General features: G+C 44.2%; 1 protein-coding gene across 2 annotated transcripts in view; it reads right to left on the bottom strand.

Annotated features, from left to right (window-relative positions):
* The window catches only part of CUNH1orf100 (chromosome unknown C1orf100 homolog), a 29,052-nt gene extending 6,536 nt beyond the window's left edge, over positions 1-22,516 (bottom strand). For both annotated transcript variants that reach the window (XM_019422646.2, XM_019422656.2), the window contains exons 1-4: positions 22,401-22,516; positions 14,337-14,405; positions 8,170-8,265; positions 1,408-1,580 (exon numbers count right to left, since the gene is read on the bottom strand). In XM_019422646.2, coding sequence (XP_019278191.1) covers positions 1,408-1,580; positions 8,170-8,265; positions 14,337-14,392 — 325 coding nt within the window. In that variant the 5' untranslated portion in view covers positions 14,393-14,405; positions 22,401-22,516. The remainder of the gene's footprint in view (positions 1-1,407; positions 1,581-8,169; positions 8,266-14,336; positions 14,406-22,400) is intronic.
* Between the last annotated feature and the right edge of the window lie 2,421 nt (positions 22,517-24,937).

Below are 24,937 nucleotides of genomic sequence, written 5' to 3'. Positions count from 1 at the left end.
AGGGGAGAACAGGAGGAAGGGTGGGCCCTCCTCACCCCCAGCCACTCCCTCCACCATCCTCCTACTCGGTTTCTTACTCTTTCTCAAGCAAGAAGAAAGTGACTCACTTTAAAGAAAACTATTAGATAAACAGTAGTGCAGGTGACACCCAGCTGTGACAGAGGCCATATGGGTTACAGGTCAAGCACAGAGCTTGGCCTCTGCCTGAATGCTATGTCTCAAATGGCCTGGGTCTGAACTCTGTCCCTCCTACCTGCTGCCTGGTGATCTGGGTCATTAACTGTGTCAGAAACTCGATCCCCCCTTCTTGGAAAATGGGGGAAATAATAGCACTTACCTAAGAGTGCTGTTACGAGGACAAAATATGTGCCTGCCACAGGGTAAAAGCTCCAGAAACAGTGGGGTTAACTCACTTACAAAGCCTGTCAACGCAGCGACTCCTTCCCCTCACTAAGATTCAAGGCATCCATGAGGACAGGAATACAAGTAATGTCTACACTGGCATCCACGTGTGTACCCCCGGCTCACATCTGGGGGAGGGCTTGGCCCTTCATAGCCACACATGTTGCAATGTACAGGGAACTTAGAATTTTTGAAACATGCCTCCAAATGTCAAATTGTCATAAAGTCGTTTAAAATGGGAGAACAAGGGGGCCTCTGGGTGGTTCAGGCAGTTAAACGTCCAACTTCAGCTCAGGTCATGATCTCACAGTACGTGAGTTCAAGCCCCACATCGGGCTCACTGCTGTCAGTGTGGAGTCTGCTTCAGATCCTCTGTCCACCCCCCCATTGCCCCTCCCCTACTGATGCCCTTTCTCCCAAAGATAAATAAAACATTTAAAAAAAAATGGAAGAAAAGAAAAAAATTTCCTCAATATAGTTAGGCACCACAAGGAATTTGTTGAGTGACGAGAGGCTCGGTAAGAAGCAGTCACACTTGAGCCTGCTTCCTAGCAAGGACATTTGTGCATTTTCTTTTCTGTTTTATTAAGTTTGTTTATTTATTTTGAGACAGAGCGCACATGCACGCACAAGTCGGGGAGGGGCAGAGCGAAGGAGAGACAGAATCCCAAGCAGGCTTTGTACCATCCGTGCAGAGCCCTGAACTCATGAACTACGTGATCAGGACCTGAGCCAAAGTCAGATGCTTAACCAACTGAGCCACCCTGACATTTCTGCATTTTTATCCTTGAATTCTATAGCGAGCTGGAAAAAAGGAGAGGTGGAAACAGCCCTTGGGCCAGCCTCTAAATTCTTCTTCCTGCACCTCGACACACACACACACACACACACACTGTCCCCAACTTGACTGGTCCCAGACACGTCCCTGATGGCTACAAGCCCACGAAAGAGACTCATCGGAGGCAAGTGTGATCTGAGAGAGGAAGAACAGTTGACCTGACTTACCAATCTTGTAAAATGGCAGAGAATAGTCCCTTTGGTAGGTGGTTTCTTTATACCATGGTTCAGCGGGCCTTGAATGTCTTCGAAAACAAATGTATCGAATGAGAGTTTGTTGGTCTAATTGAGGCTGATACTGGCTTTTTCTCTTGGGTGGAATTGTCAAGTCTATGAGAGGTCTAAATGAAAATAGAAACAGCTTGCTGAGCACCCAGTAGAAGAAAAGCAGTCCAATGTTCTCATCAGCTGAAATCCACTCTCTGGAAGCAACCAGGAGGCTACAAAGATACTATTGGTAAGACTCCATGGCACCAAGGCCAGCACAGCGGGGTTTTCAGCAGGTGGCTCGAGGATCCCAGTCCCTTGTTCCCCCATGTTAGCATCCCTCCTCCTCCTCAACCACAGGTTCCAGAAGACGACCTGCATTGAAACCTCCACTGGGTCTGCTCAAGTGTGGCTACTTCCTGTACTCTACTTCCTGCACTCTGGCTATCTCCTGTACTGTACTTCCTGTGCCCTGGCTACTTCCTGTACTCCACATCTCCCCAATGCCCTTTCCCATCGTAATTTTCTTCCCTATGGATGTTTGGTTCCCTCCAGGAACCAACACTGTCTTCTGACCAGACTAACCATTATGGTGCAAATTGGTGTTGGATGAACCTGAAATCAGTTATAACCTTCCTGTCCCTCCACTCAGATAAGTCCCCTCTGAAAGTAAAAGTAAAGAAGAATCAAAATTTAATGGTGAAATATCTTCATACACGTGTGGGAGTTTACACTCACTGGTGCAGCTTGCTTGAGAACCCTTTGGTGGTGAGTATTAATATCTTAAAAATGTGCATATACTTTGTCACAGCCAACTCCGGAAATTAGGGGTGTCACCAAAGACATAGCTCGAAGAATGTTCACCAAAGTATTTTATGATAATAAAAGAATGGAAACAATCTTCATGTGAAAAAAGAGGGATTATTTAGAAAATGACACAGACATGTACAGGAATATCATACCACCATTAAAAGTGATGCTGTGGAATTATAAATTTTGAGATGGAAGAAAGTCCACAATAAATAATTAAGTTTAAACAAAGGTTTCAGTTGAATTGAACACTTTAAATGGATGAGCTCTATGGTGTGGGAATTATCTCAGGAAACCTGTTATACAAAACAAGGTTTCAAGCATCAAAATATCAGCAAACTGAATTCAACAACACATTAAAAGGATCGTACACCATGACCAAGTGGGATTTACTCCAGGGCTACAAGGATGGCTCAACATCTGCAAATCAATCAACATAATATGACACATCAACAAATTGAAGGAGGGGCACCTTGGGGGGCTCAGTCGGTTGGGCATCCAACTTCAACTTGGGTCGTGATCTTGCAACTCATGGATTTGAGCCCCACATCGGGCTGTCTGCTGTCAGTGCAGAGCCTGCTTTGGATCCTGTCTCCCCATCTCTCTCTGCATCCCCCCCTCTCTCACAAAAATGAATAAAACATTAAAAAATTGAAAGATGATAATCATACCATCATCTCAATAGATGTGGAAAAGAATTTGACAAAATTCAACATCCATTAATGATAATGTGCGTATAAAGGGAACATATTTCAGCATAATAAAGACTATATATGAAAGCCCACAGCTAATCTCATATTCCAAGTTAGAAAGCTGTAAGCTTTTTTTCTAAGATTAGGAGTAAGACGAGGATGTCCACTCTCACTACTTTTATTTAACATATATTGGAAGTCCCAACCAGAGCAAGGAAAGGAAAAGAAATAAAAGGTATCCAAATAGGAAAGTCAGAAGTAAAACTGTCTCTATTTGCAGATAGCATGATCAATATATAGAAAACTGTAAAGACTCCACCAAAAAAATGTTAGAACTAATAAAGGAGTTCAGTGAAGTTTCAGGATATGAAATCAATGTAGAAAAATGTATTGCATTTCTATACACTAACAATAAACTATTGGACAGAGAAATTAAGAAAACAATCCTATTTACAATTGCATCAAAAACAATAATTAGGAGTACATTTAACCAAGGAGGTTAAAGACCTATACATTGAAAACCGTTAAGACACTGATGAAAGGAATGGAAGAAAACACAAATAAATGGGAAGATATTCTATGTCCATGGATTGGAAGAATTAATATTGTTAAAATGTCATACTATCCAAAGCCGTCTACACATTTTATGCAATTCCTATAAAAATTCCAAAGGCAGGGGCGTGTGGATGGCTCAGTCAGTTGAGAGTCACGGCTCAGGTCGTGATCCTGGGCTCATGGGATCGAGCCCTGTGTCGGGCTTTGCACAGGCATGGAGCCGGCTTGGGATTCTCTCTCTCTCTCCCTCTGCCTCTTACTCTCTCTTTTGAAAAAAATAAAAAATTAAATAAATAAATAAAATAAAAATTCCAAAGGCATTCTTTCATAGGACTAGAACAAAGAATTCTAAAGTCCTAAAAATCCCACAAAAGAGTCCAAATATCTAAGGCAATCTTGAGAAAGAGAAACAACATGGAGACATCATGCTTCCTGGTTTCAAATTATATTATAAAGCTATAGCAATTAAAGCAGTATGATATTGTCATAAAAAAGACACATATGTTACATATATCAACAGAACAGTATAGTGAGCACAGAAATAAACCCACATCTATGTGGTCAATTAGTTTAGACCAAATAAAAAAAAAATATCCCCAAAATATACAACGGGGAGAGGATAGTCTCTTTAGTAAGTGGTGTTGGAAAAAATGCAACATGCAAAAGATGATTTATCTTATACACAAAAAGCAACTCAAAATTAGTTAAAGACTTGAAGGTAAGACCTGAAACCATAAAACTCCTAGAAGAAAACAATAAGGAGTAAATTCCTTAACATCAAGCTTAGCAATGAGGTTTTGGATTTGACACCAAAAGTAAAGGCAACAAAAACACAAATAAACGGGACTACATCAAACTAAAAAGCTTTTGCACAGTGAAGGAGAGCAACAAAATAAAAAGGCAACCTGTGGAATAGGATAAATATTTGCCAATCATATATCTGATAAGGAGTTAATGGCCAAAATACACAAATAACTCATACAAGTCAATAGTAAAAAAAACAAAAAACAAAAAAACCCGTCTGACTAAAAAATGGGCAGAGAATCAGAATAGACATTTTTTTCCCGAAGAAGACGTATGGATGGCAAACAGACTCATGAGGAATGCTCCCCGTCACTAACCATCAGGGAAATGCAAACTGAAACCACAGTGAGCTGCCACCTCCCACCTGTTAGAATGGCTAGTATCAAAAAGGCAAGAGATAAGAAGTGTTGGCGAGGAGGTGGAGAAACGGGAATCTTCGTGCGCTGTTGTAGGACTGCAAACTGGTGCAGCCATTGTGAACAGTATGGAGGTTCCTCCAAAAGTTAGGACTACCAGGAATTCCCCTTCTGGGTACACATCCAAAGAAAGTGAAATCCCTGTCTCAGATATCTGTATCTCCATGTTCATTGCAGCATCATTTGCAATGGCCAAGACATAGAAACAATCTAAGTGTTCATTGATGGATGAATGGATAGAGAAGATGTTGTTGTATACATACACATATATATATGTTTTTCTCATATATATATATATATATATATGTGAAAAAAGATCAGATAAAAACAAGGACCGTATGACCTCACTTATATGTGGAATACAAAAAAACCAAACACATAGAAAAAGAGAACAGATTGGTGGCTGCCAGAGGCAGACTTGGGGGGATGGGGAAAATGGGTGAAGGAGGTCAAAATGTACAAACTTCCAGATAAATAAATTCTAGAAGTGTAATGTATTGCATGGTGATTATAGGTAATAATATTGTATTGTGTATTTGAAAGGTCCTAAGATGGGTAGACTTTAAAAGTTCTCATCATGAGTAAAAAAAATGTGCAACGGTATGAAGTGATAGATATTAACTAAACTTATTGGAGTAATCATCTCACAACATATACATATATTAAATAATTACGATGTATACCTTAAACTAATATAGTGTTATTTGTCAACTGTGTCTCAGTAAACTGGGAAAAAAGGGCTTCGAAATAGCATTCATCTTATTTTGTGTACATCTGGAATATTCTGCATGATTAGTATGTGGTGTTGCATGATTCTATCTCTGAGTGATGACATTATGGGTAATTTCAAATTTTTTATTAATGTTTTCTGAAGGTTGTAATAACTATGTGTATTTTTAAATTTTGCTTTACTTTATTTTATTTTTTAATGATCTCTACTACCAGTGTGGGGCTCAAAGTCACAACCCAGAATTCAAGAGTTGCATGCTCTACCAACTGAGCCATTCAGGTGCCCCAACAGGTGTATTCTTAAGCTATAAAGTACATGAAGTGAGCAGGTCTAGATATGAAAAATATCCAATGTTGGGTAAGATTTAGGACCATTTAAACCCAGTCATTTAGTAGGATGTAGTCTTACTTGATGATTAAGTCTTACACTTAATCATAATATGTTGTGTTTCCATATTCTGGTAAAAATTTGATTATAATGTGCCTTCTTTAAAGGGTGGTTAGCAGAAATGGAGGAATTCTGCCAGCAGGTAAGAAAAAGCAAGAGCAGGAATGTGACCATATGGGTACGGTACTGGACGGGGGAAAATACTGGATGGGCAGGCAGAGCTCTGTGGTGAATGGTCATGGAGAAGCTCCGAGAATCCCCGCCCACCTCTACTTGTTCTTGTTCCATGCTTGATAGGTTCTTGGTCTTGTAAAGTGGGCACCTTAAATGGTGGGCAGAAACACTCCTTCCCGCACAAAAAAACACATCCTCCACTGTCAATCAAACATCATTAGTTGCCTGATGGACAGGTCAGCGTCTTGTGAGCTTGGGTTCTGTGTATTCACTGCCCATCTGGTCACTTCTGTGCCACGCCTCTGGCTTCTGAACCAGATCCTGGTGATTGCCCCTAGATCTGTCTCTGCTCTGCCTTTGCCTTCTGATTCCATGGAATCAGAATATTCTCCATTTTCAAGTAATACATCAGTGTCCTGAAGATAAGGCTTTCATTCAAAGGATAGGATTCTAATACTGAAAGCATCAAGTTGGAAGAGGAATATTTCTGGGAAAGGTAAGCTATTAGACACCTATCAAGTCACACAACTACAAAAACTGAAGTTAGGACTTATTCCAAGAACCACATTATTTCCTGTTTTTTGGAGGGTTGGGGGCTTGTCTTTTGTTCCTTCTTATTTTTAACGAGAAGCTTAGTAAAGTCATCGATTGGCATCTTCACTAAGTTTTCCCCTTAAGGCTGATCTGGGGCAGGCACTGGTCTTGCCAGAGTCAAGTAGAGTCAAGGTTCCCTCTCCCTGAGCCATCCTGTGGGGAGGAGGACACACATTCGGGTACTGGGTGTTAGAGCTGGGGGCGTCATCAGAGCCCGCGGAGCACATGGGAAGAGGGCCCTGGCCCTAACCAGAGTTTGACATAATGTGTATTTGGATCAGAACAAAGAGCCTGGAACTGACAAGCAGCAAGTGTGGAGGGTTCCGCGTCCCAGCTTTCACACTGACCAACTGTATCTCAGGAAAGACCTCTCTGGCCTACCTCTTATTCAGTTAACTGGACCCGAATGACCTCTAAAGCTACCTCCAGTTTGATCTCCCATTAAGTTAAGACATTGAGCTGCTTTATAGATGCCATGGCTCCCTTTTCTTTGCATGGAGGATAATCAAGAGTTGACTATATCGAAAGTGACTACGAGAAGAAATTTGTAATATATATCAGACGATGAACTTAAAATAATAGCAATCATATTTTGAGTGCTTGTTATGTTCTGGAATTTTAGGTTAATTATTTACCTTAATTAATTAATTTTAATGTTTATTTACTTATTTTTGAGACACAGAGAGAGTATGGACGGGCTCGAACCCAAGAGATGTGAGATCATGACCCTGGCCGAAACCAAGAGTCAGATGCTTAACTGATTGAACCTCCCAGGCGCCCTGGTCAATTCTTTTACTTAAAAGATAAGGCAACTGTTTCCCAGAGAAGGATTTAAAATTGCCCAAGATCTGGGACACCTGAGTGGCTCAGTTGGCTAAGCGTTGGACTTCTGATTTTGGCTCAGGTCATAATTTCACAGTTCATTAGTTCAAGCCCCACATGGAGTCCCGCATCGAGTGCTGCATTGAGCCCCATATTGGGCTCTGCCCTGGTAGGCGAAGCTTGCTTGGGATTCTGTCTCTCTCCTTCTCTCTCTGCCCTTCCTGCACTCTCTCTAAATAAATAAATAAATAAACTTAAATAATGTCCAAGTGACTGTTCGTTTTTCCTTTTCTTTTTGTTAAAATCACATTTGGAAAGACAGAAACCAAATTCAGAATTTTACTGAGAGGGAAACTGACTCTCAAGAGGGTAAGTTTTTTGAACAAGTTGAAACTCTAAACTCTTGGTGTTTCTTACATTTCTTTGATGATTTAATAACATTCTATATTTATTGTTGATTATAAAAGTAATATATGTTCTTTAGAGAAAAATCTGGAAAACAGAGAGAAAGATGAAAGATAAAATACAAATACCAACGATCTTAACCAGTCATAAAACGTCATTGTTAATTTTGGTGTATTTTGTTCCAAGCTTTTTTTTTTTTTAGCCATTAAATAATAATTATTATTGTTATCATTATTATGACTACAAATTGTCATCCCTCCATTTTTTTTTTTCATTTTATCATTCTAACTTTAATGAAATTTTTGAAAACTAAGATTTAGGAAGGTCTCCTCACCTGGGAGGTCTCTTCGCACTAGAATCAAAGTGGACTCTTGCCAGCTGCCCGGGGTAATATCCTTGGATGTCCTTTCCTTGATGAGCGATGAATACACTAGTGGAGAAAGTAAAAGGGTGATTAAAAAAAAAAAGCAATTAGTTCTTTACAGCAGAATGCCAGCTGTGGTATAATAAAAAATACATGCAGTCTTTGCTTTCGGTTTCTGGCACAGAGCTCTGGAAACCTTTGGAATTTCTTGATAGGGCTGTCTTCTGTTATCCATTTTTCAGGATTTCCTTCTCAAGAGTCATAAGGAAGTATTTGATGTGTCAGGTATTAGGTTCAAACTATCAGAAAAAGAAATAAGAGGCTATTTAAAATCAGTGGGGGCAAATGTTGATCATTGTTGAAATGAGAGAATGGTTACGTGGGGGCTTCTTATACTATTTTTTTCCCTACTTTTGGTAGGTTTACAAACTTGCCCAAGTATTTTAGATTTTTTTAAAAACTGTGACAATTAAGTGTATGGGGCAAGAAATGAATAGGCACTATAATGGCCAAAGCCCAGGGCACTTGTGGGCTGGAGGAGGGAACTTAGCTTTGCCAGGGAGGGCTGGGTTGTAAAGACATTTTGAAGCACAAATCAGTGGGGGGGAGGAAGTGCTTTTGGGGTGTGAAGTTGAGCAGGGGTGGGTGGGCGTGTACAGCTGAACCAAGGCGAGGTGAGGCAAGGGTGCCGGGATATCCAGACCCTACCGTTTGAAAGACATCTTATTTTGGGGTGCCTGAGTGGCTCAGTTCAAGTACCCGACTCTTGATTTTGGCTCAAGTCACGATCTCATGGTTTGTGGATTCAGCCCCACATCGGGCTCTGCGCTGACAGTGTGGAGCCTGCTTGGGATTCTCTCTCTCTCTTTGCCCCTCCCCAACCCTCCCCTGCTTTCTCTCTCTCTCTCAAAAAATAAACTAAAAAAAAAAGTTTTGAAAGACGTCTTACTTTATAACCAATTACTTTTCCTTTTAGATTATGGTCATTGCATTATGTTTCCATTTCAAAATTACGTGTAGTTGGATTGTGTTAGGCATAAAGGGGGCGTTGTGTCCGAGAGGTTGGGAACCAGTCACTAGGGGGCAAGGAATCTTGGTAGCATTTTTAAAAAGAAGATTAATGACATAGTGCAATTTTTATTTTAGAAAGATCTTTGCCAGTGTCTGTGTGGACAATGAACGTGAGGAGTCTGACTGAAGTACAGAGACTGGCCAGGAGGCAGGTGTCGTCATTTATGTGGGACACGGAAAAACCCGAGCTATGTATTGGGGAAGGTGGCTGGAGAGGACAGGGGACACCGGGGGAGAAAGGGTTGAGGCTGGGAAGGAGGCGTCCAATACAAGGACAAGCTTGCCTTACAGCTTCAGGCATAAGGAAGAAGGCTGCCACTCCTCTGGAGAGGGAGGGGACATAGGCAGGTGACCATCGTGGGGAGAGTTTGTGATATGTAGGTGTTTGGGGACTTCCACAGGTTCTGAGCTCTCAGATGATGCTATTTCAGAGTTCCAAGGGAAGACTTGGTAGAAAACAGTACATAGTTTTGCACAAAATAGCTCACCAAACACGTGTTGGGTGATGAATGGAAATCTGAACCGTGTCCGCAGTCCAACCAGCACTTACTGAATTCACACAAAGTGCCTGCACACTGAGGGTTCTTAGATACAGATCTAGGAGCTGACTTGTCCTCATAATGCTCTTTTTTGTTGTTGTTGTTTTAAAGTTTATGTATTTTGAGAGGTCCGGGGAGGGGCAAAGAAAAAGGGAGAGAAAGAGAATCCCAAGCAGACTCCGCGCTGTCAGCCCAGAGCCCGACGTGGGGCTCGAACTCACAAACTGTGAGATCACGACCTGAGCTGAAATCAGGAGTCGGACGTGTAACCGGCTGAGCCACCCAGGCGTCCCTTTGCTCTTTATGTGCTGAAATGGTGATCTGAATAAAGGGTCAGTGGGGTCGCGGTTGAGGGACGGATGTCCAGGATTTGGGCAAGCAAACAGGTTGGGGAAGACATTCGAGGTGAGGGGAATTTCAGAAGCCAAGATGAGGCCAGAGTTGGGATCAAAGTGGAGTGTGCAGGGGGCCAGTGGGGACCTCGCTGTCTAACCAGTGCGAAAGGCAAGTGCTGTGAACAGGGCGGGTCCGTCTGTCTATGCAAACAGGGCCTCCGGGAGCTCTGACTTTTCAGAAAAACCACAGGCTGTCTGGGCCTGCCCAGTGGCTCGGATAAAGTGACTGAGCCCCGAAGAGTAAATACGAGCAGGGATTAAGTCATAAGAAAGGAGAGGAACTGGCACAATCATAGGGAACAAATGACATTTCTGAGAGCCTGGGACTTTCTTGGGCACCCGTCCCGTGGCTGAAGCACTCCCTTGGAAAGATCCCCCTAGCGCCTTGTTACAGTCTGTGACCAATCCAGCTGGGGTTCCGAAGCCACACTGGTCTCTCACAGCTGCTGTGCCATTTTCAGTAGGCCGAGTTTTGACCGTGGATTCTCACAAGCATGCTTGTAACAAACGCCTGCTGAATACAGGCAAGTGACCTAAGCACTGCTCCGTAGAAGCCGTCTGTAAAAGCTGTTTTGAGGATGGAGAAGCCCTTCTCTGCCAGCACCAGGTCACAGGCCCAGCTCCCAGTCCCTGGGGGGTCTCTCTTGGTAGGTTTTGGCCCAGGAGCGGGGAGGGGGAGGGAAGCTCGTAAACAGGTGCTGAAGGGAAGGGGGGCTGAGTGGAGAAGTGGAAAGGATTGGGGAAAGAAGGGCAAACTCTTCGGGTGGACTTTCCCAGCTCCCCACGTGGCCTGACTTCACCTTCCAGAAGAGGAAGATCCCAGTCGAGAGGTTAATGAGGGGCAAAGCGTACGTAACCTGGCCTGTCAGTCAGGAGCTGGCCTCTCCTGGCGGGGCTGGGTGCGTGAGTGGGGGAAGCAGCGGTCTCTCCAGACCTGGCCGCGGACCCCTGCCTGGGCTCTGCTCAGACCCGTTGATTGACTTGGCTTCTAAGATTCCTGAGTGAGTTGTGGGAAGGTTGGCTTCTAAGACCCCTTCTCCTCCTCCTCCAGACTCCTGCTTTGACCGATTCCCCGACACGTTGTCTGCCAGCCCCTCAAAGCTTGGCTCTTTGAGGTGATGTGGTCTGTGCAGATGAGAGCGTGCGTAGCCGGAGCAGAAACCTGGGCTTAGCCGCAGACGGAATCCAATATGCACAGGGGAGGTCAGGCGTGTTCGTCCCTCAAGAGCCTGGCCCCGCAACCTGAGGTGGCCCTGCAGTCCTCTGTTATGTCTGTGCTGGGCCTCAGGCTTTATGAGGCTCCTTTACATGGGTGATCTCATCTAATCCCTAGTCACCTTGCCAGGTAAACATTATGAGCAACAGGGGACCGAGGTTCAGAGAAGTCAATTGGGCCCTCCAAAGATCACCCGGCTGGTAAATGCCAGAGCCAAGGATCAAACCCGTTCTCTGAGCTCCACGTTGCACCCAGAGTCATCTCTCGGTGTGCAGGATGGCTGGCTTTCAGAAGAATCCGGTGCTATTTTTATATGAACTCTGTGTTTCTCTCACGGGCAGGCAGGAAGTAGATGCCGTGCACCGAAGGGACAGGGGAAGAAACAGACATGGCCGTGTTAGCTGGAAGCTGTCCTTGGTTCAAGGAAACAAGCCCTCTTTGCAGGCTCTGAGGTGTCCGCCGTGTGCAGGGGACAGGGAGACAGTGACATTCAACATTCTCTTCTACCCAAGAGTTCACGATCTGGTAGGAAAACCACACTCGGGCACTAACTGATCATACACGATGAGTAAGTGCTGTGTCAGGGAGGAGCAGGCTCTAGGGAATGAGTCACTTAATAAGGACACGAGCTGGTTGGCGCAGAGGATGGGAGACCGCCGTGCCCGCTCTGCTATCTTCTAGACTCACTATCCCCTCCAGGAAGAGGGGGGTGTTAGGTATCAGTAAAGTAGGGGGGGAACTGATCAGCTATGGCTCCATGTGGCTCCGTGAGTCAACGGGACATTGTGGACATACTTGGTGATCTGGGGTAGGTGTTACCATGACTCCGGGCAGGATGAGCTGACCCCTCCAGCTGCCTCTTGATCTCCCAGAGACCACTTCAACCAGTGTTTTAAAAATCCACTCTTGGGGCACCCGAGTAGCTCTGTCGGTTAAGCGTCCGACTTCGGCTCGGGTCATGATCTCACAGTTTGTGAGTTCGAGCCCCGCGTTGGGCTCTGTGCTGACATCTCGGGGCTTGAAGTCTACTTCACATTCTGTGTTTCCCTCTCTCTCTCTGCCCCTCCCCCACTTATGCTCTCTCTCTCTCTCTCTTTCTCTCTCAAAAATAAATAAATAAACATAAAAAAAATCCACTTACATCTGACACAAATTCCACCTCTTTTTTCTTCCACACCACACTGCACTTATCCGCCTAAAACCATCTTTTCAGGAGCATCTGATGCTCTGCAAACCAACTCACCCCTCAGCCCAGCCTGAGAGGCAGGCCTGTAGCTTGGGAATGGCCACAGGTGGCATTTACACCCGGTATAATTCTCGTGAGAGCTGTGTGGTCACTATGACTGGTGAACCACTGAATATTTATCAGGTGCCCCTGCCTGTGTGTGATTCCATTTTCCCATGAAGGAAAGACAGTGGGGCTGGCCGAAGAGGAAGCTGAGGCAGGGGCAGGGCCCGTTTGTGGAGAGCCGTGTGGACCCTAGCAGAGTTTAGATTTTATGCAAAATGCGGTGATTGCAAGGCTTAATGAAATGAAGGGCTTTGAACCAAGTTACATTTTCGGAAGCGCTTTCTGGAGAATGGACGGTGGCCATGGCAGGTGAGTGGGGACAGGCCGCATTCCTATTGGAGATACGTCCTGGAGGTACAACTGAGGAACCTACTGATGGATTGGACCCCCTCCTGTTGCAGATTCAGGAAAGGCGTAGACAAGGGCCAGCCTCACAGTGAGTACGGCGGGGAGGCTGGGGCCCCAGCCTAGTTCGGGTGGTGTGCATAATCGTGGAGGCTTTGAGGGATGAGTGCAGACAACTGAATTCAGCCCCACCTTAGAATTTCATGGACCCTGTGCCTGCTGCACTGTTTCGCCCAAACCCTCAGGCTCCCTGTGAGCTGGTTTAGGCCAGGCCCGATGACCCTGCCTCAGTCCACTGAGTTCCTTAGCAGCAGCTAAGGGAGCTTTGTTTCCATTTTGCCCAGGAGATGACCCACAGTTAAATAACTCAACAGCGGGCAAGACAGATCTCAAACACATTCCGAAAGACCAAAGGGTTGTGGGGAGGCAGAAATCAAGAAATACTGGAACCCATCCCTATTTCCTCCAGTTCCTCATCGTGTGGGCTTCTGGGAGAGAAGGGTAGACTCTGTCCTTTCTCTGAAAGAGGACTGTAGGAACAAAGGATCCTTTCCCCATCCCTCCTTCGGTAATTTCTGGAAGCAAAAGGACTTATCTTTGTTGACTAAGCATTGTCAAAAATAGCTAGATACTAAAATAAACACAGGCCTCACTCAAAACCATGAAGCCAAAGAGGCTGACCTCAAAGTCGCTTACTGTGTGAGTGTCTTACCCATTGTCATAGCTTCTGAGCCTCTCCAGACCCCATGGCCAGTGGTAAAGGGAGGCTGGGTTAGAGTCTATAGATTATTACCCAATATCTCTCAGCAAGATGACTTTAGCCCAAGAACACATGCCTAGGGCTTGTTAGTCTTGGCCCGTCTAAGGCTGGAACTTGGAGGAAGAGTGAAAATCCTACTTTGTTTCAACCTCCCATATGGCAGAAGCAGGAAGTGGTTTGTTTGATCCTGAGCAGACTAAAGGGGCCCCCGCTAAAATTTAGGCTGAGGTTCCTCATCCTTCTTGTTGAAGCCCTTCCCAAGCAAAAACCAATATCCTTCCAATCTTCTGGGTGTTTGGAGTTGCCTGTTTGCTTGGATTTTGCCATCAGTGTGGCATTTTTGTTTGTTTGTTTTTTACAACTTTCCCCAAACTCAAAGAAATGTCATTGGAACCTCTGGCAGCTATTACCTCTCAATCACAGAGCACCCGGTGAGCAAATCTACCCCCCACCCCCCACCCCAGGTGTCTGTCTGCCTCACCACAGCTCTGGATGGCGTCTGCGTCTGGAAGAACATTACCTAGATAGGATCACTGGGCGGCGGTCAATAAATTCTCGAAGCCGGATGGCAGCCATGGTGGATGGGAGTCTAAAAAACATTACAGAATGAAGGTTTATATTGCAAATGTATACACACTATGTACTATATCGCATATACACTAGACACACAGTCCATTTCCATTTGAGAGCTGTCTAGTGCCACCAAGTCTGTCTGGAAAGAAATAACAGTAAGAAAATTGAAGAGTAAGGAGACTATCCATGGCTTCTTGTAGACCACTTAGGGAAGGAAAGAAACTAGTAAAGGGGGGGAAAAAAGTGGAAAGCATAAGCCGATATGGGCGTGCCTGGGTGGCTCAGTCGGTTGAGTGTCCAACTCTTGATTTCAGCTCATGTCTTGATCTCACGATTGTGGGATTGAACCCTGTGATGGGCTCTATGCTGAGGAGCCTACTTAAGATTCTCTCTCTCTCCCTCTGCCCCTCTCCCTGGCTCATGCCTGCTCTCTCTCTCTCTCTAAAAGAAAAAAAAGGGGGGGGGGGAGGGGCCAAGATGGCAGAGCAGCATGACATTCTCTGCCTCTCCCATCCCTGAAATGCAACTAGATCAGCAACGAACCATTTTGCACAGCTAGAAAATTGATCTGAGGATTAACACAACAATCTGCGAAACTTGAGCCACAGAGGTCAGCAGGAATTCACTCTAAAAGAAAAAAAAAGAAAAAGAAACTACTGTGCCAGTTGGGTCTTTAGTGTCTGTTCCCACCCTTCTTAGGTGCCTTCCAACCGCACTAGGTCATGGGCTTTGCATTACATGTCCAGACTCCCTGGCACCTAGAACTCTGGATAGGATTTCGACTCCACCAAATCCGACAGACCGGACTGAGATCTGGAAGGCAGAAACGAGGCAGAGGCCATTTCCTGCTGCTCATGAAGCTGCCGTGTGGTGAGTGTCTGCAGCACAAGGCAGGGGCTGGTCTCCAGCACTGGGTGTCATGAAGCAAGTGCATCGAAGACAGTGACTGAGGCCACATTCTGGGGTTCAAACACCATCTTTAGGAGTATGGAGCGAGCACCGCAGTGGCCGTGCTGGTGGCTTTGGGAGTAGGTTCTGGAAGCAGCTTCCTGAGTAGGGCACAGGTAGCTGCTCCCATGTTGGGTCAGTTTTGTGGAGGCGTTCTAGAAGCTTCCTGGAGGCCTTCCCCAGTGTCTGCTTCTCATTGTCCTTCTGATGATTTTTTTAAGGGCCTCACCATCGACATCGAACTCTTTCTTTTTCCTAGACGTAAACATACAATCTAGACTGTTTCTAGTCTACAATTCACATTGCAGCTGATTATCTCCTGTAGAGGAAGACTTTCAGCGGAAAACCACTACACATGAGTATTTTCTTGAGAAACAGTCCACGATGGGAAGAGAAACGGAGTGCCTGGGAGACAGAGGTGGGAGAAATCCTTACTCTTTTAGTTTACCGTTCGGGTACCTCATCAATTCTGTACCGTGTGTTTGTATTATGCATATGCGCAGACCGCTGGGCCTGTGTCTGCATAAACGGGGTAAAGAATAGCATAGCAGTGGAATGTCCGACCGACACCCACGTGGCTCGAAGAAATGGGGAAAGTCGTCTCCCTGCAGGGGACCGGATGTGTGTGTCCCCTACCCCTGAGCTCCTTAAATTCACGTGTGAAACCCTGATCCCAAAGCGGTGGTGTTTGGAGGCGGGGCCTTTGAGAAGTAAAGAGCGCAGGGACCCCACGAATGGAACTGGTGCAGACCGCAGAGGGCTCACTTGCTCTCTTCTGTCTCGTGAGGACACAACCGGAAGTCGGCAGCCTGCAACCCGGAAGAGGGGTCTCAGCAGAACCCCCACCAGGCTGGCGCTCAGATCTCGGTCTTCCAGCCTCTAAAAGTGTGAGGAATACATTTCTGGTGCTTGTAGACCACCCAGGCCACGGGAATTTGTTACAGCGGCCGGAACAGACTAAAGCAGCTGCTCTGTGTTTTGATGATTACAATACCTATCTGGAGGGTTAAGGGAGGCAATAATGCGCGCGTGTGTGTGTGTGTGTGTGTCCGTGTGTGTGTGCGTGTGTGTGTGTGTGTGTGTGTGTGTGTGTGTGTGTGTGTGTTCTGTACGCAAAACAGCACCTTTGCGAACAGAGAAATATGAGTTTCTATGTATGGGCGTGTACTATGTGTCAGGTGACACGAAACCCGCTATTTTATGGACCAAAAAAAAAAAAAAAAGAAGTACTGGGAAATAAGTTGTACAAGGACACTGAGCAACCAGGATGGGAATCCATTTGGTTCCAGAAACATTTGACTACTATGCTACATCGCAAAAACCACAGACCGCCCAGACCATCAGCCAAAACAAAAGCGGGACAGCCCCAAAGAAGCAGTAACCTTCTTAGTTAGGAGATAGGTCGGAAAACAAGTGTGTGGTGCCTCCTTCTTCCCTTTTCTAGTCAAAACTAGTCCACGGATCATTCACAGGCCAGCTAGCTGCGTTATTTCGCCTCTGAATGTATTTTTCAAGCAGCTTGAACATTTTCAGGCAAGATTATATTAGAATAGTTTGGCTATCCAGTGGAGTCTGCTCATTATGTAATCTGTGTTTTTCTTTTAGTGCTAGTGTGATTATTAAAAAAAGAAAAGAAAAGAAAAGAACAAAACACCCAAGAAGTAGAAAGAACAAAAGAGAAAATCCGAGTAAACACCACTGAGCTCCTGCATGAACTCGGAAAGCTTTGTGACTGCTGGGATTTTCCTTCACCAGACGTGACATGCCGGAGAGAAGAATGGAAGATATTCAGGACATTTGCGCTTCACTAAGACAACACCGCGTCTGCCTTTTGAGGATAGAGTGATTGCTCAGTGCCTAGGAATTCTGAATCAACACCGGAGGGAATAAACCAGTCCTGGGCTGCCATGCTTTGGCCGGGCCACAAAAACATTTTCGGAGGAACACACGAACAGCCCACACGGAATCTGAGCTCTCAGAATCATCGGAAGACATTGTCTGGCAATGGTTGCAACCTGTCCTTCTGCATCCCTAGAGAACGGTTGCTACCCCATATACAGGCTACCAAGTCACATCTTGTGTGATTACTTGTCATCTCTGGAACAAATAAGAGAATGTAGTTTGCAGTAAGACGTGTCAGTTCGTTTTATTTTAGTCGATCGTGAAAAATAGATTCACATGCCAAATCTGAAGGAGATGATTACGCACGCATGTTAAGCTTGCCATCACTTCCATACTCTCAGCCAACACTGTGCAACCACTGTTCTCGGCACCCTGGACAATGGAACTTTCATCTCCTTTAAAATACAGACTCTTTGTTGGTCGCTTGAATAGAAGATTCTTCCTCAGAGGTGCCCCAAATAAAATCCTTCCGGGGCAAAGGTGAGTTCTAGCTGAATCCCCGTACGTACGTTCCATTCCATTTTGAATTAGCCTTAGGGAACCTTAAACATTTTTCTTGTTTTAAACTGCGGGCATAATTATGCTCAAAGTGAATAATGCTGTAAAATAATATGAAAATTATCCACAAACTATTTTCATTTTTTATGTTTTATATACATCATATATGTACATACTTAAATACTCGAAACCACGGCAGATCTCCTGTTTTATGTTCTCTGTTTTTCACTTAATGAGGTATCATGACATTTTTCCACATTGCTACAGAGTATTCTTAATTCTAATGTTTAAGCTTCCTTTATGTTGTTTGGTGAGGTCCAACCATCACTTTATTTAAAATAGTACCCCATTCCTCTCCCACGCCTGGACTCCTCCATGTTCTATGTTTTATTTTTCTCCAAAATGCTCATCACCACCTGCTGTACTACATGTTTACATATGTATCTTATTTAGGTCTGTCTCCCCATTGGAAAGTAGTCTCCATGAAGACAGGGAAGTTTGTCGCTTATCCTCACTGCTGTATCCCTAGGGCCAAAGATAAAAATTGGCACATGGTGGACATTTCATAAATATTTATTGAGTAACCGAATATGCCAGAATTTATGAAACCCAGTCCCATAGTACTGGACATTTTGATCTTGCTGAATATAAATATATTTTGATTCTAGGAAATTTATTCCTTAAGGTACATTGCTAAGAATGAGAAAGATTTGGGCAACTTCATGGCTCTTATTTAGGAGAATTGTAACCACTTCCAATTAATTAATACTGGCACATAAACCACTGCGGTTAGACTCCCAGGGCACAGAAATGAAAGCTTAATAATAGAATTTTTTATTATTCTGATGTTCAGAAGGTGAACTAAGGTACACGAATAAAAGACGTAACATTGCAACAAACTGCCTCAACGTTAATGTTCAACATACTGAGTTAGGGACAAAGGTATAAGATTTATCTTGTCAACGTTTTCAGCAACTTTTTGGTATTACAGAGTATATTATGGATCAAATCAGAATTCTGTTAAATAATATAACAGTCAAAAATCTGATAAAACCTATCCATTTATGGTAAAATTTCTTAGCCAACCATGAGGGAAGTTTTCCAACCAGATAAGGAACATCTATAGAAATTTACAGCTAACATCATACTTAATGGAGAAAGACTGATTTCTTCCTAAAATCAGAAATAAAGCAAGGGTGTCACTCTTATCACTCCTATTCAACACAATGCAGGCAGTCCTACACAGTACAATAAGGCCAGGGCAAGACATATAAGGCATATAGATGGAAAGGAAGAAAACTGTCCCTATTTACAAATGATATAATAGTTTATGTAGAAAATCCCAAGGAGCCTATGAATAAATAAATAAGCTTATTTATTTATTTTGAGAGAGAGAGAGAGTGCACATGAGCTGGAAGAGGGGCAGAGAGAGAGAGAGAGAGAGAGAGAGGGAGAGAGAATCCCAAGCAGGCTCCATGCTCCACACTGAGCCTGACACGGGGGCTCGATCTCCCCACTGTGAGATCATGACCTGGACTGAAATCAAGAGTTGGATGATAAGTCCAGACAACTGAGCCGCCCAGGCGCCCCAAAACAAATAACGTTTTTAACAAGATCATAGGATACGAGGTCAACACACATAATTATATTTCTATACTTTAAATAAAAAATTGGAGCCAAAAATTTAAAACACAACTATTTATAATAGCTCAAAAGAAAAAAGGAGACACATTATGCACAAATCTAACAAGACATGCACAGACTCTGTATGCTGAAGGCTACAGAATTGATGGAAGAAATCAAAGACCTGAGAGATATACTATGTTCATGGTTTGGGAGACTCAACATAGTAAAGATGACAATCTGCCCAAATTGGATCTGGTCAAACTACCCAGTAGGAGTTTTTGGAGAATATAGATGAGTTTATTCTAAAGCTTATTTGGAAATGCAAGGGAACTAAAATAGCCAAAACAATTTTGAAAAAGAGTAGCCACCTTCTGTGGGAAACGATGGGAAAGGCCTCATCCTGGGCTGACGCTCATTATCCACCAGACAGTTGTCACATATGCTGTTTCACTCAATCCTCTCAGGAGTCCTGAGAGTTTTCCTTCATTATCCTGAATTTCTCGTAGATGTTAAATTTCACGTTGAAGGTTACATGGCCAATAAACAAGAAAAGGAAAAAAAAAGCCAAATCTGTTTGACTCTGAAGCCCTTCTCCTCCTGCTACAGTGCCACTGACTCATTGATCCACTCAACAGATATTTCTTGATCAACCACCTTTGCTTGGCACTGTGGAAAAAGCATTTAGCAAGAGACATGTGGTTCTGCTTTCTCGTTACTTACCTGCTGGAAGGAGATCAAGTCTGATACTAATCACAAGGTCACACAAGTTGATACAAAATAAAGCTTCGTAGCTTCTAAAACAGAATCCTTGACAAGTTTCCTCGACAAGTTACCTTTCAGGTTGTTGAGTGGCTGTGTCCCCACACCCCACCCACACTCTTTTTCAGAATTTTATTATGTTTTCAATGTTTGTTTTTGAGAGAGACAGACAGCATGAGTGGGGGAGGGGCAGAGAGAGAGGGAGACACAGAATCTGAAGCAGGCATCAGGCTCTGAGCCTGATGTGGGGTTCAAACCCACCAACCGTGAGATCATGACCAGAGCCGAAGTCAGAGGCTAAACCGATTGAGCCACCCAGGTGCCCTCCCCCCCCCCCGCCTCCGAATTTTTCAGAATTTTAAAGGAAAAGGCTCCAAGAACAGATGTCACCTTTGCTTCAGAAAACCTGGACATTTTCCCTGATAGGAAGCATGTGATAAGCTTTCCTCATGTAGATGGGCTTTCTGTGGTTTAAAATTTTAAAGTGACATCAATTTTTTATGGTAGGAAGGACTAAAAATAATATTTGTTAAATCAGAGGTTAGATCCTCCCAGTATGAGATTAAGTGGGACCAGTAGTAACTGCCTGGTAAGTTTAATAAGCTTGTGAACCTCAAATAACTAGCAAGTTTTATCACTTAATAAATCTGTTCAAAGAAGGAGCAGAGGCAGAATAGTAGTCAGGGTCCCAAGATTCTAATGTTATTTATCCATAATTTTGGGAAAATTCGAAAAACAGAGGGTGGCATTTAAACTGGTATATAAGTAGCAACAATTGGTTTTCTAGATGTACTTTAAAACCCCAGAGCCCTGCGCACCACCCCCCCACCCCACCTTTCCTTGGAGGTGTGGAATCGGTACTCAAGGTGTTGGTGGAGGTTGGGTCCCTGGGGAAAGCCACTCCTTAGTGATCTGACAGTGCAGAGAAGCTGTGGGGTGGGGGCTTGCTCAGAACTGATGTGACCCACCCTGGCTGGATGTATGACAGTGGCCTGGCTGATTGCAGGGTGGCTGTATAGTGGGGGCAATTGCTACCACTTGCCTTTGAGCATGTGTATTGTGAGAAGAATTGAGAAGAGGGCTTTCCACCACTGAATGACCTGGATAGTCCCCTCCTTCTTCTGTTTCCTCAAGAAGCCAGTCTTCCCAGTTCACGAAGATTGGTTATCTACCCCCACTTCCCAATCCTACTCTGAATTCTACTGCCTCAATGCTTTTTCTTCCCTTCTTCTGAATCTAAGTTCCACCCACCCTTCCTGGCCTTATTCAAGGTCTGTGTCATATCCTCCAAGGCCTCTCTCTTCTGGGTTCCAAATGGTCCGTTGCCCACCTCTGGACTCCCAGAGCCCTTAATTAATCCTATAACGCATTTTGGTTTTAAGGCCTGTCTTCATTGGCTTATTGGTTTCTGAATTCATCTATTCATTCTATCGTTTAAGAGAACATTGAATGAGTAAAAAGTTTGTGCCAGGCGTCCGATAAGGCTCTAGAGATTCTTCAAAGCACAAGACATGAGTTTCATACAAGGTCTGGCCTGGCTACCTGAAATGCAAGTTCCTAGATGTTGGGACCATATTGTTTTGGCAGCCACTGTCTTCACTGTCCTTGTCCTTCTCCTGCCTCATTGACTGGCAAAGTACTCCCCATCCAAGGAAGTGCTCTGTGCATACTTTGGAATGAGTGAATGAAAGAACCAATCAATCAGTCAGTCAACTCAGTAACCTGCTAATCTAGTAAACAGTTTTTAATCTTTGTTCTTTTTGTTTTTTGTTTTTTTAAAAAAAATTTTAATGTGTATTTATTTTTGAGAGAGAGAGAGCATGAGCAGGGGAGGGGCAGAGAGAGAGGGAGACAGAATCTGAAACAGGCTCCAGGCTCTGAGCTGTCAGCACAGAGCCCGACGTGGGACTCGAACCCATGAACCATGAGATCATGCCCTGAGCCGAAGTCAGAGGCTTAACCAACATAATCACCCAGGTACCCTTTTAATCTTTGTACTATTTGTATTGCAGAGAGCCAGATGCCTTTACATGGGTGTACCTCGTTTCTAAGAGAAAAAAAATGTTGAGCGAAATCTACTCAAATAATTTAAAGCTGAGAGGTATGAATATTCACTTTCCAAAAGAATTCTTGGCTTTACAGAATGGTTTGCCACAAAGTTTGCTTAACTGTGAGTGCTCGTCTCCAGAACATTCAAAATGCAATCAGCAATTTAGTACTACAAGCACTAAGTAAGAGGAGAGAGATGTTCCAGCAGTAATGATCGAACCGGTGTTACCTGCTTGGGCTCCGGTGGGTAGAGTCCTCTTTGTTCTTAAAAATCAGTCTTCTGAGGACAGTGGTTATTTCAGCCACCTCCGGGTGCTGGATATACTGCAAAAACACACTGCAGAGATATAGGGCTTGATCCTTCTACATCACTCAAAAGGCTATTGTGATGCACTGTGGGACAGAAAGTTTTGCTAGATGATGCCTGTCAGGTCATGGCCTTATAAAAAGTAGGGATCCCTTGGTCTCTATGAGAGCCAAGCTGCACAAGAAAGAAAGGGTGAAAATCAGGGTGGAAAAGAACACCATGTGGGCAAATAACCCAGACTATTTAATCATCAGAACTTTCTTTTCTGTAAAGAGTATTCCAGGGACAACATAAGGTTAAAGAGCTGGGTGGTGCGGTATTGGCATGTGCTACCCTTTGCAAGCTAGAATTGAGGAAGTAGGGCACACGAGGGACAAATGAGCCCAGCTCTGCTTGGTCCAGCACTCGATTAGGCTCCATCCTGCTTCTACTGAGGCCATCAGAGGAGGCTTTTAATTGTTTACAGATACAGTTCAAACCAAACATGGAGCATCACAGCAGCACTACTATGTAGAATAGAGTCGTAACCTCAGAAGAACAGAATCGCAAATGTGCCTATTCAAACCAACCTTTACCAAAAACCAAAACCAAGATAAACCATGAGTATTATCTGCAGGACGCTGGCCTGGGCCCAGGACCACCCCTCAGTTAAATAGTGTTTGCAACGAGGAAGTAAGGTATTTCCATGCAATTTTATTTATGTTTATTCTTATTAAATAATATTTTTTAATGTTTATTTTTGAGAGAGAGAAACAGAGCGTGAGCAGGGGAGGGGCGGAGAGAGGGGGAAGACACAGAATCCGAAGGAGGCTCCAGGCTCTGAGCTGTCAGCACAGAGCCTGACATGGGGCTTGAACTCACGAACTGTGAGATCATGACCCGAGCTGAAGTCAGGGGCTTAACCAACTGAGCCACCCAGGTGCCCCAATTTCCATACAATTTTAGGTGGTACTTAGGAGAGACAAAGGGGTAGACTGGGGCTCCCAGTGGGAGCCTCACCCACATGGAACAGAGACAATAGTAGTTTAATGCCAAAGTCTTGGTGACACAGCGCTTTGTTAAAAGGAGAGAGGTGGGGAAAGTTTAAAGAACAGAAGCAACCTACTGGGAATACACTAATAAAAGTGATAAATTGTTCTCATTTGCTGGGTTGGCACCTTCTATTGCCAGGCACTGTGTTAGCTGTTTGACACATGCCATCCCAAATCCCAGCCGTGGCCTCTGAAGGTAAATATCTCCATTTGAAATGAAGGCTAACAGAGGCGAGGGAACTCGCTGGAAGTCACAACCAGGCTCTAATAAGTCTACGGTTTGAACCTAGCTCTATCGGACATTGAAGCCCAGGTTGAATTACGTTTTAATTAAAATATATAAATTAAAAAATTTTTTAAGTTTATTTATTTTGAGAGAGAGTGGGGGAGGGGACAGAGAGAGAGGGAGAGAAAGACTCTCAAGCAGGCTCCACGCTGGTAGCGCAGAGCCTGATGCAGGGTTCGATCCCATGAACCATGAGATTATGACCTGAGCAGAAACCAAGAGTCAGTCACTTAACCGACTGAGCCACCCGGGTGCCTCTAAGAATAACAATCCATAGTCTTCGTGAAGGAAAAAACAAACAAAAATGCCCTCATGTTATTCATGGAAATAAACCTGACAATACAAAAAAACGTACAGAGAAGAAACTTAAAAATGAACATAAATCTCATGAGTCAGAAATTATCGTTGTCCTGGATAAGTTAACATCAGTTTAGATGTCCTTCTGAACATATGAACAGATTGACATTAAGAGTTACATGGCTGAGGGACACCTGGTCTTCCTCTCTCTCTGCCCCTCACCTGCTCATGCTCTGTCTCTCTCTGTCTCTCAAAAATAAATAAACATTAAAAATTAAAAAAAAAAAAAGAGTTACATGGCTGACTTCCAAGGAAAATGGGGGAGTAGAAAGACTCTAAGCTGACCTCGTCCTGTGGATACAACTAGATAACACCCCCCATCACTGTAAATAAGCTAGAAAATGACCTGAAGACTGGGAGAACAAACTCTACAACTAACTGTAAAGAAGAGGCCAGGGGCGCCTGGGTGGCTCAGTTGGTTATGCGTCCAATTTTAGCTCAGGTCATGATCTCACGGTCCATGGGTTCAAGCCCCACATTGGGCTCTGTGCTGACAGCTCGGAGCCTGGAGCCTGCTTCAGATTCTGTGTCTCCCTTCGTCTCTGCCCCTCCCCTACTCATGCTCTGTCTTTTTCCATCTCTCAAAAATGAATAAACGTTAAAAAAATTAAAAAAAAAAGAGGCCACGTTCAAGAGGGTAGGAAGGGTGGAGTCCCAGGGCAGAGCTAAATGGACTGTGGTCCTCAGTGCTAGGGAGAGGGTCACAGTCTCAGAGGGGGAAGAGAAACAGACTACCACACCCTTGAGCCCACATGTGAAGACAAATCTCTATAGCATTTGACTTT

Source organism: Panthera pardus, unplaced genomic scaffold (assembly GCF_024362965.1).
Source record: "Panthera pardus isolate Hobbes unplaced genomic scaffold, ASM2436296v1 HiC_scaffold_21, whole genome shotgun sequence".
Lineage (NCBI taxonomy): Eukaryota > Metazoa > Chordata > Mammalia > Carnivora > Felidae > Panthera > Panthera pardus.
This window is presented reverse-complemented; position numbering and strand designations above follow the sequence as displayed.